Source organism: Oncorhynchus clarkii, chromosome 8 (assembly GCF_045791955.1).
Source record: "Oncorhynchus clarkii lewisi isolate Uvic-CL-2024 chromosome 8, UVic_Ocla_1.0, whole genome shotgun sequence".
In the NCBI taxonomy this organism is placed as follows: domain Eukaryota; kingdom Metazoa; phylum Chordata; class Actinopteri; order Salmoniformes; family Salmonidae; genus Oncorhynchus; species Oncorhynchus clarkii.
The window spans coordinates 32,509,503-32,521,571 of NC_092154.1; the positions used below are offsets into that span (position 1 = coordinate 32,509,503).

General features: G+C 41.4%; 1 protein-coding gene across 1 annotated transcript; it reads right to left on the reverse strand.

The window, feature by feature from the left end:
- Positions 1 to 366: 366 nt before the first annotated feature.
- LOC139415641 (B2 bradykinin receptor-like) lies at positions 367 to 3,132 on the reverse strand. The gene is made up of 2 exons (XM_071163755.1): positions 3,041 to 3,132; positions 367 to 2,276 (listed from the first exon to the last, which is right to left on the reverse strand). Exon 2 carries the CDS (start codon positions 2,267 to 2,269, stop codon positions 1,154 to 1,156), a length of 1,116 nt encoding a protein of 371 aa, XP_071019856.1. The 5' UTR covers positions 2,270 to 2,276; positions 3,041 to 3,132; the 3' UTR covers positions 367 to 1,153.
- Positions 3,133 to 12,069: the final 8,937 nt, after the last annotated feature.

Here is a 12,069-nt window from a genome sequence, read left to right on the forward strand (position 1 = left end):
TTTAAACAGCTTACAGCCAACTACAGGTACATTGGGATGTTTCTTAATAAGGTTCATTTAAGTTCAGAGAATGCATCATGGATTGCATCTGAAATTGAGTCCCACAGGTTTTCAGTTTATGCTCAACATCCACTATGAAGGGGGACAAAATCTAAAATATGTTGTCTAACACTTGATGAATGTATCATTAGAGGGATGTCATAGAGGGTGTACTTACTGTAAGTAGCCAGAAGAATTGGGAGAACAGTGTGGTCTGAGACAAGCTGATTGTTGGTACAAGCAAAGTGATCCAAACAGTATATCAGTGTTAGGAGTTGTCATAACACAAGTATTAGTCTGGGTCAAAAGAGCACAAAGATTACTGGGTAATAGAGCTCTGTTGAGTACTCAAACCCCACATTGATTTATTTACGTCATCACGGTAGTGGACAACATTTTGATACATACAAAAGTTGTTTTTATGCAATAACAAAAAAATGTTTTCACAGGATTGATAAGAAATACAGACCTTTCAACCAGAACCTCATTTGATTTAGTGGCCAAGAAGAAAAAATGATATGAGCTTTTTAAAGGACAATATGACCTTTTACATTTAAATTAGTTCACAGTGCAATACGTCCCATTCGTAGTCCTGCTCTGGGAGAATCATTTCTCATAGTGGCACACTCCATCAAAATGAAAAGGGTCTCAATGACAATAAAAGACTTCATAGATCACATTTAGATGAATCTTCTACACTGGACAGTCGTAATTTAGTGCCTATATTACAGCATAAATCTTCAGTGTCGTGCACCCGAATGGAGTCTGTAGTCTGAATTTCTCCATAAATCAACAAAGGAACTAAAACAGGAGTTCGATTGCTTACGAGGTAGAATATTGTCGACAGATAAATGGACTATTTGTATTAATAAAGGTCTTAATGATTCGGAACAGATGTCCTCCGGTAATTACAAGTTTAACAAAGACAGAAATCATCTGGAGGTCCCTGATCACTTGTTCACCTCATTTGGTCTCACACAAACGACTGACGGATATCGATCCGATTAGAAGAAAGAACATATTTACAATTTAAAAGTAAAAATAGATGAAGATAAAATGTTCAGTCTGGATCAGTTCAGATGGACGGACGGATAGACTTCAAGACAGACACTTGTCACGTCACAGTTTGTTTCACTAGTTGTTTACATTGTATCCTTTGAGTGTCCAGTTTTCCACTTGAGGTGAAATTGACCGTCAGGAACGATTTCTCTGTCAATCTGCGGTTTAACATTGTCCTGAACACTTCTTTTGCTCTCTTCCTGAAGTGTCTCCCCACAATGACATACAGGAAAGGGTTAATGGCGCTGTTGGCGTATGCCAGGTATGTGGACAGCTGTATGCTAATGTCCAGAATGTGACCCCAGAGGCAACCTGGAGTGACCTGGAAGTAATCCAGCGTGTCCAGGAAGCGCACCACCTGGTAGGGTGTCCAGCAGATGAGGAAGACTGTGAGGACAGTCAGGACCAGTTGTGTGGCCTTCCTCTCTGACCTCACACCAGGAGTTTTTCTGATCTGACCATTTTTCAGAGCGATCACAATGTGGCGACTGCAGTATGCCACCACTATCACAGGAAGCAGGAACCCAACCACGTTATTGGTGATATTGCGCTGAATTTCCCAGTCCGGATGGGGGTAAGCCAAGTAGCAGGCTGTCACCCCCGCCTTGGCCACGTATTTCACCTTGCGGAAGAACAGGATGGGCAAACTCAGCAGGAACCCCATGATCCATATTCCCAGGCAGATGCGCTTGGCCCAGGACGCCCTCCGCAGTCGGCTTTGGCACATGGGCCGGACAAGAGCCAGGTAGCGATCAACACTAACCAGCACCAGGAAGAAAACACTACAGTAGTAGTTCATGGAGATGGCCACGTTGACCAGCTTACACATTGGCTCGCCGAACGCCCAGTGGTAGTTGTTAGCAATGGTAGCGGCCCAGAAGGGTAGACAGGACACTATGACCAGGTCGGCAGCGGCCAGGTTGCCCAGGTAGACATCGGCCACGGTGCATAGCTTTCTCTGCAGGCAAAAGACATAGAGAACCAGGCCATTGGCCAACACGCCCACCACACTGAGCAGAACCAGGTAGGCTGGATGGTAGGTGGAGAGCCAGTCCCAGGCTGCAGTGTAGTTGTACAGTAGTGTACAGTTATAGGGGTCCAACTCGGTCCAATCCAGCTCTGAGTGAGGGTCCTCAGTGGGGAGGAGCCTCTCGGTTGTGTTCCTGAACATTGGGAAACTGGAAGAAAATAATGATTTATCTACTAGTCATATTTCCACGTTTGTTCACACAGTGTCAAACATTTTTGAAATCATTGAACTTCAACATCCTAAGGAAAAGGAGACACAATTTGAGAATCCACATAAGGGGTGACATAAGGACTCATGGGTTTTTCCTGCCCGTCCTGAGTCATACCTGTACTTTTCACAGTGGAAAATGTGAAATACTGTACATGACTAACAAGAAACAGATACCATCCCACTGATGGGAATAGACTACTGCTCAGCAATATGAGTAGTCTGCTAACATTACTAGACCTTGATTCATTCTGATAACAAAAAAGAGTAGTGCCCTGACTTGTGCTGGTACATTCCATAACTGAAGCAATAGCACATTTTCAAAATTATGTAAAAAAAATAAATAAATAAAAAAAAAAAACTCAGTTTGTCCTCTGTTTAGCTTCTGCGTGTGTTGTCTATCTGTGCACAATGTTTATACAGTATTCCTTTGCCTGACCATAAAAATGGTCCTTACATTATATGTTGAGATGTGTATCCAACCTTTTTAACTTGGATCCGTCCCAATTCAGCCACTTTGAATTATATCTCTTCACGTCCTTAGAATAACTTTATCCATCCTGCCCAAATGTAGCATGCACCTCATACAATAAGCGTAAAGCACATAAAACCCTGCCGTTAATCACAACGAAATGAAAACGAATCCCCCCCCTCTTTATCTTTCTCATTCCACGAAGATCCCAGTTGCCCTTGAGGCTAACTCACCTTATCTCCAGTGCTTTGTGGTCTCAGTCAAGATGTGCTCTTTCTCCGTGTTCATTCCCATGTATTATCATCATCACCATCTGGCCTCCTCTGAAGAGCGTTCTGGGAGGATGGCCACTCTTATATGAGCCGAACACAGATCATCACAATGTCGTCACTTGGCCTCCAACACAAACCAGTTTTTCCCCTAAGTAGGCCTACTTCTTTCTGGCTCAACTATTTATCAAAACCATAACCCACTGTTGTTTCATTGGAGAGATATAAAAGGAAGCACATTTACAGTAGGAATGTTTTGCAAGTAAACGGCATTGCGCTACATCCATATAAGTGTGGTAAAGTCCATTAGAGAAGTAAACATATTTTGAATACATATATCCAGAGTTAAACCTTGTCCTATTTTTGTTTGTTTCCATCTGAGGATATTATAAATTGGCTGTGGAGCTTGTTTCAGTTCTCTTTCCAGCAAACTTGCCAGATTAATTTCACAGGGTACACTAAAAAGTCTATGTGACTGATGAAACACACGGTACATTTTGGAACTTTTTCTGTCGCGTTCAATGTAAATTTGGTTGGGAGTTTGGACAGTCTTTCCAGCATTAATAATGAAACAGTTTCATCAGAAAACAGCCATGGCTAGGCTGTAGGACTGTATTGCACTAAAGCAACCAGCCTCCTAAATGTTTCTGGACCAGTGGGAACACTGGCCTTTGAATCCCCTGAGCCCCTGGGCTTCTACAGCCTAATCTTGTAAAGTACGGCCAGCATCCCCTGATATAATTTGTTTATCATGTTCGCACAGAAAAGCTATTAGATTTGCGGAACATAAGGTTTTCTCTCCTTATAAAGCCTGTCATTGTCTTTAGGGTATATATTTTATGACCTTGGTTTGGACTTGAATCTAGGTAAATGTCACTACAGGGATCAAATTTACTTGCCTTCCTTGCTCTTTTTTTTGCTTCTAGGGCATTGTTCTATAATATTACAGAGAGTAGAGTAGAATACATAAGTATTCACCCCTTGGATTTCTTCAATTATTTTTGTGTTACAAAGTGGGATTAAACTGGATTTAATTGTTATTTTTTTGTCAACGATCTACACAAAATACTCTAATGTCCCCCAAAAATATTTTTAATGAAAAATAATGAATATATCTTGAGCCAGTAACCAAAGGGTCGCTGGCTCGAATCCCTCAGGTGACAAGGTGAAAACATCTGTTTCTGTGCCCTTGAGCAAGGGACTTAACTCCCGGGGTGCTAGACAATGGTGACTCCGGCTCTGACTCCACTCCCTGTGGGGGAGTTGGGATATGCAAGAAACACACTTCCCACTGGGCACACACTGGTTGAATCAACATTGTTTCCACGTCATTTCATTGAACCAACGTTGAATTGAGTTGTTTGTAACAGGACAAATATATGCACTTCCCAAATTATTATGATTTTGTCAGCGATTACAGCTGAAAGTATTTTTGGGTAAGTCTGTAATAGCTTTGCACACTTGGATTGTGCAGTATTTTCCCATTATTCTATTCAAAATTCTTCAAGCTCTATCAAGTCAGTTGTTGATTATTGCTAGACAGCCATTTTCAAATCTTGCCATAGATTTTCAAGCAGATTTAGTGTAGAGTATTATCTTGCTGAAAGGTGAATTCATGTCCCAGTGTCTGGAGGAAAGCAAACTGAACCAGGTTTTCCTCCAGGATTTTAGCTGTGCTTAGCTCAATTCCGTTTATTTTCATCTGAAAAACTCCCAGTCCTTGCACACTAAGGAACATGGAATTATTATGTGAATTGTTAATAAGGCTATTTCCTGAACTTATGTAGGCTTGCCATAACATAGGAGGTGAACACTTATGCAACCAAGACATTTGAGTTATTAAAAAAAATGTATTTGTATACATTTACAGCATTTGCTATTCAATTTGACATTATGGAGTGTGTTGTTCTTTCATAATGGTGGCATTTGTTCCTGGGATTTTGGAGAGAAAAAAATACCCCATTTTTTATTTTATTTTCTCTTTATTTAAATGTATTTGGGTACATCTTCACGTTCTAAATCATCCTTTAAAAAACATTTACTAAAGTGATATGATTAATCATTTTGCTCAACCTCCGAAGTCGGTCCTTGTTCGGGCGACGTTCGGCGGTCGACATCACCGGCCTTCTTGCCACCGACGATCCACTTTTCATTTTCCATTTGTTCAGTCTGTGTCTTACACACCTGGATTCACTTACCCAATTACTTGTTTATTATTTAACCCTCTGTTCCCCATGTTTTGTTTGTGAGGGATTGTTCTTTGTCCTTCGATCCATTTTTTTGGGCTAGTGATTATTTGCTTGTATTGTGTCATTTTTGAGTAAAGTACGTTGATTACTCATATCTGCTGTCCTGCGCCTGACTCTCTACACCAGCTACACATAGGACCATTACACAACCAGTGGATGTCGTTAAGTGTTTAAAATACCTAGGGACACAAATTGATAACAAGCTGAGTTTTTACAGAGAATGCAGACTGTATTTTTTTTTAAAGCAAGCCAGCGCAAGCTTTTAAATCAGGAAATTGATGGGGTATGGCCTCAGCCAGGATGTTCTGGAAAGCAGCTTGGTGGAAAGCATCCTCACGTTCAATATGGTATGGTATGGTAATCTGAGCGTGAGGAGAAAAAGTAATTGGTCAACCACAGACACAGGAGCAGTTTGTTCTACAAGGCAACCAAAAAGAAGGCCCTGGCTGTCGTTGGTGAACCCTGCCAACCTCTACACCCTCAGTTCGAGAGGCTTCCCTCTGGCCATCGCATCAGAATGCCCATGGCCAAAAAGAATGTGCTCAAACATTAACTTGTTCCTTGCTACTAAATGCAATTGGATCGGTATATGTACTTATCTATCCAGTGCAGTTGGGGCAACAGTTAGTTGTGAGTGAATGCATCAATGCACTCCATAATTTTAGTGTATGCAGTATGATGGACTGACTGGTATAAATGTGTATAATGTGAGAATGTATGTAAGGTGATGCCTTTTAATGTAAGGTGATGCCAAAGTAACATTTCCATCCTGGATGGACAATAAAGTTACAGTCTATTTTATTTCCCTTCATTTAAATTCAAATGACACTTTGGATTTATACACCAAATTATTAACGGAATCCTCAAATGTATGGCATACTAAAAGAGTTTGACTAGCTAATTGTTTATTTTTTTCTTCAGATAGACCCCTGCCCCAATAACGGTTTGCCACTGGAGAGAATGCTCAAGGTCCTTGCATATCTTTGTAATCAGTGTTTTTCAAAACAAAATTGTATTTTAATAGACATTTTGCTTTAATTGATCTATAAATATATGAAATACTTTTGCTCACTAGCATTCAAAATAATAGATAGCTCTCTCTAAATCCCCAAAACATGTCACTACACCTCCAAACATCAACAGTGGGACAAGTCAATTTGCTTGTCCCCTGTTGTTTCTACAATGCATACAAATACAGTGCCTTCGGAAAGTATTCAGACCCCTTTACTTTTTCCACATTTAGCTACGTTACAGCCTCATTCTAAAATTGATGAATTTGTTTCCCCCCTCATCAATCCAAATACAATACCCCATAATGACAAAGCAAAAACAGGTTGAGACATTTTTGCTGATTCATAAAAAACTGAAATATCACATTTACATAAGTATTGAGACCCTTTATTTACTTTGTTGGGCCACTCAGGGACATTCAGAGACTTGTCCTGAAGCCACTCCTGCAATGTCTTGGCTGTGTGCTTAGGGTCGTTGTCCAGTTGGAAGGTGAACCTTCGTCGCAGTCTGAGGTCCGTTCACCTTTGCCACAATCCTGACTAGTCACGCTGTCTCTGCCGCTGAAAAACATCCCTACAGCATGATGCTTCCAAAAGCAAAAACATCCCCATAGCATGATGCTCCCACCACCAAACAAATCCCCACAGCATGATCAAAATCAAATCAAATCAACTTCACCTTACAGTGAAATGCTTACTTACGAGCCCCTAACCAACAATGTAGTTTAAAAATAAAAAAAATACGTATAAGAATAAGCAAAAAAAGTAACAAGTAATTAAGGAACAACAGTAAAATAACAATAGCGAGACTATATACAGGGGGGTATCGGTACAGAGTCAATGTCAAGGTGTTTAGGAGTCTTATGGCTTGGGGGTAGAAGCTGTTAAGAAGCCTCTTGGACCTAGACTTAGCACTCTGGTACCATTTGCCGTGCGGTAGCAGAGAGAACAGTCTATGACTAGGGTGGCTGGAGCCTTTGACAATTTTTAGGGCCTTCCTCTGACACCACCTGGTAAGAGGTCCTGGATGGGAGGGAGCTTAGCCCCAGTGATGTACTGGGCCGTATGCACTACCCTCTGTCGGGGGCCGAGCAGTTGCCTAACCAGGCAGTGATGCAACCTGTCAGGATGTTCTCGATGGCGCAGCTGTAGAACCTTTTGAGGATCTGAGGACCCATGCCAAATCTTTTCAGTCTCCTGAGGGGGAATAGGTTTTGTCATGCTATCTTCACGACTGTCTTGGTGTGCTTAGACCATGTTAGTTTGTTGGTGGTGTGGACACCAAGGAACTTGAAACTCTCAACCTGCTCCACTGCAGCCCCGTCGATGAGAATGGGGGTGTGCTCGGTCCTCTTTTTCCTGTAGTCCACAATCATCTCTTTTGTCCTGATCACATTGAGGGAGAGGTTGTTGTCCTGGCACCACACAGCCAGGTCTCTGACCTCCTCCCTATAGGCTCTCGTTGTTGTCTGTGATCAGGCCTACCCCTGTTGTGTCATCGGCACACTTAATGATGGTGTTGAAGTCGTGTCTGGCCGTGCAGTCATGCGTGAACAAGGAGTACAGGAGGGGACTGAGCACGCACCCCTGAGTGGCACCTGTGTTGAGGATCAGCGTGGCAGATCTGTTGTTGCTTAGCCTTAACATCTGGGGGCGGCCCGTCAGGAAGTCCAGGATCCAGTTTCAGAGGGATGTGTTTAGTCCCAGGGTCCTTAGCTTATTGATGAGCTTTGAGGGCACTATGGTGTTGAACGCTGAGTTGTAGTCAATGAATAGCATTCTCACATAGGTGTTCCTTTTGTCCAGGTGGAAAATTGGCAGTGTGGAGTGCAATAGAGAAAGCATCATCCATGGATATGTTGGGGTGGTATGCAAATTGGAGTGGGTCTAGGGTTCCTGGGATAATGGTGTTGATGTGAGCCATGACCAGCCTTTCAAAGCACTTCATGGCTACAGACATGAGTGCTACGGGTCCATTTAGGCAGGTTACCTTAGTGTTCTTGGGCACAGGCACTATGGTGGTCTGCTTAAAATATGTTGGTATTACAGACTCGGACAGGGATTGGTTGAAAAGCCCTGCCACATCCGATGAGCGTCAGAGCCGGTGTAGTACGATTCGATCTTAGTACTGTATTGACGCTTTGCCTCTTTGATGGTTCATCAGAGGGCATAGCGGGATTTCTTATAAGCTTCTGGGTTAGAGTCCTGCTCCTTGAAAGCGGCATCTCTAGCCTTTAGCTCAGTGTGGTTGCCTGTAATCCATGGCTTCTGGTTGGGGTATGTACGTACAGTCACTGTGGGGATGACGTCATCAATGCACTTATTGAAGGAGCCATTGACTGATGTGGTGTTCTCCTCAATGCCATCAGAGGAATCCCAGAAGAAATTCCAGTCTGTGCTAGCAAAACAGTCCTGTAGCGTAGCATCTGCTTCATCTGACCACTTTTTAATTGATCTAGTCACTGGTGCTTCCTGCTTGAATTTTTCCTTGTAAGTAGGAATCAGGAGGATAAAATTATGGTCAGATTTTCCAAATGGAGGGCAAGGGAGAGCTTTGTATGCATTTCTGTGTGGAGTAAAGGTGGTCCAGTTTTTTTCCCTCTGGATCATTTAAACCTGTTATGGCAAGGTCTTACCCTAGGGGAACTCCCCCCCCCCCATTCAGCTGAAAAGGTGGCGCGGGGAATTAAAAAATATTATTTCGAAATATTTAACTTTCACACATTAACAAGTCCAATACAGCAAATGAAAGATAAACATCTTGTTAACCTTTTGTAACTAGGGGGCAGTATTTTCATTTTTGGATAAAAAACGTTCCCATTTTAAACAAGATATTTTGTCACGAAAAGATGCTCGACTATGCATATAATTGACAGCTTTGGATAGAAAACACTCTGACGTTTCCAAAACTGCAAAGATATTGTCTGTGAGTGCAACAGAACTGATGTTACAGGCGAAACCCAGATAAAAATCCAATCAGGAAGTGCCACATTTTTTGAATGAGCTACGAATGAGATTACGTTTTCTATGTATTCCCCAAGGTGTCTACAGCATTGTGACGTCTTTTTACGCATTTATGTTGAAGAATAACCGTAAGGGACCAGATTTAGCAAGTGGTCACATGATGGCTCCCGCAGAAAGTCTTGCGTAAAGTACACAAGTAGCAGTTTTTCCAATCGCTTCTTATGAGAAACCAATTGTCCCGACGGATATATTATCAAATTGTTATGTGAAAAACACCTTGAGGATTGATTCTAAACAACGTTTGCCATGTTTCTGTCGATATTATGGAGCTAATTTGGAAAAAAGTTTGGCGTTGTAGTGACCGCATTTTCCGGTCGATTTCTCAGCCAAACGTGACGAACAAACGGGAGCTATTTCGCCTACAAAAATAATATTTTTGGAAAAAAGGAAGATTTGCTATCTAACTGGGAGTCTCCTGAGTGAAAACATCCAAAGTTCTTCAAAGGTAAATTATTTAATTTGATTGCTTTTCTTATTTTCGTGAAAATGTTGCCTGCTGCCAGCAGAGCCTAGCATAGCATTATGCCATGATAAACTTACACAAATGCTTGTCTAGCGTTGGCTGTAACGCATATTTTGAAAATCTGAGATGACAGTGTTGTTAACAAAAGGCTAAGCTTTGTCTCAATATATTTCATTTGTGATTTTCATGAATAGGAAGATTTTGTAGGAAGATTTATGCTGCGTTATGCTAATTAGTTTGAGGCTATGATTACGCTCCCGGATCCGGGTTTGATAGTCGCAAGAAGTTAATCTACCCATCATGTCCACTTTTTAAAATGTTTTACAGCGAAAACACAACATATGTTAGACCACTACCAAATAAAAAAAAAACTGGCATTTTCCCCAGCCAAAGATAGAGTCACAAAAGCAGAATTAGAGATAAAATGAATCACTAACCTTTGATAATCTTCATCAGATGACACTCAAATGACATGTTATACAATACATTTATGTTTTGTTCGATAATATGCATATTTATATCCACAAATCTCGGTTTACATTGACGCCATGTTCAGAAATGCCTCTAAAATATCCGGAATAATTACAGAGAGCTACGCCAGATAACAGAAATACTCATCATAAACTTTGACGAAAGATACATGTTCTACATATAATTAAAGATACACTGGTTCTTAATGCAACCGCTGTGTCAGTTTTTTTTTTTAAACCTTACGAAAAACGCCTACCATGCAATAATCTGAGACGGCGCTGAGAGGTAAATATATTTTTCCGCCATGTTGGAGTCAACAGAAATACGAAATTACATCTTACATATTCCCTTACCTTTGATGATCTTTCATCAGAATGCAGTGCTAGGAGTCCTAGTTCCACAATAAATTGTTGTTTTGTTCCATAATGTCCAATACTAGTGTCCGATTAGCTGCATTTGCTAGCACTTTCAGCTCACGTGCACAAAAGCTGACGCTGGTCCAGGAGAACTCGGACGAACACTTCAAAAATATATATTCCAGGTCGAATAAACTGGTCAAACTAAGTAGAGAATCAATCTTCAGGATGTTATTTTCATATATATCCAATAACGTTCCAACCGGAGCATACGTTTTCATCTGCAGCCAAATGGAACGATGGTGATATCAACAGACAAATGCTCAACAGGGAAATTAATTTCTGCCAGGACAGTGACTCATTCCCCTCCCATTCGGTCAAAGTTCACACCAGAGGCTCCATTCCACGTTCTACTGAATGAGGATATCTAGTGGAAGGCGTAGGAAATGCTAACAGATCCATATCTTATTTGGAAGTGAAGAAGCGATGACTTAAAATTAGACCCGCATTCAGAATTTCACTTCCTGTTTGGAAGATTGCCTGCCCTATGAGATCTGTTATACTCACAGACATAATTCAAACAGTTTTAAAATCTTCAGATTGTTTTCTATCCAATAGTGATAATAATATGCATATATTAGCAATCTAGGACAGAGTAGGATTCAGTTCACTATGGGCACGCAATTCATCCAAAGTGAAAATACTGCCCCCTATCCCCAACAAGTTTTAATATGCTGATAGAAATTTGGTCAAATGGATTTAAGTTTCCCTGCATTAAAGTCCCCGGCTACTAGTAGGGCCGCCTCTGGGTGAGTGTTTTCCTGTTTGCTTATGGTGGAATACAACTCATTCAATGCTGCTTAGTGCCAGCCTCTTACTGTGGTGGTATGTAAACAGCTACGAAAAATACAGATGAAAACTCTCTAGGTAGATAGTGTGGTCTACAGTTTATCATGAGATACTCTACCTCAGGCGAGCAATAGCTAGAGACTTCCTTAGATATCGTGCACCAGCTGTAATTTACAAAAATACATTGTCCGCCGCCTTGTCTTACCAGACGCCGCTGTTCTATCCTGCCGGTACAGCGTATAACCAGTCAGCTGTATGTCGTCGTTCAGCTACGACTTCGTGAAGCATAAGATATTACAGTTTTGAATGTCCAGTTGGTAGTTTAATCTTGCGCGTAGGTCATCTATTTTATTCTCCAAAGATTGCATGTTTGCTTGTAAATGTACTCGTTAAGGCAGGGTATTGAATTAAAGCTACACTCGCCTAGCCTCAGATTTTTAAAATGCTTTTCGGCGAAAGCATGCCTCCTCTTCACGCAAATCACGGGGATCTGGGCCTGTTCGCGAGAAAGCAGTATATCGTTAACGTCGGGCTCGTCAGACTTGGTATTAGTAAACGTTTATAATCTATC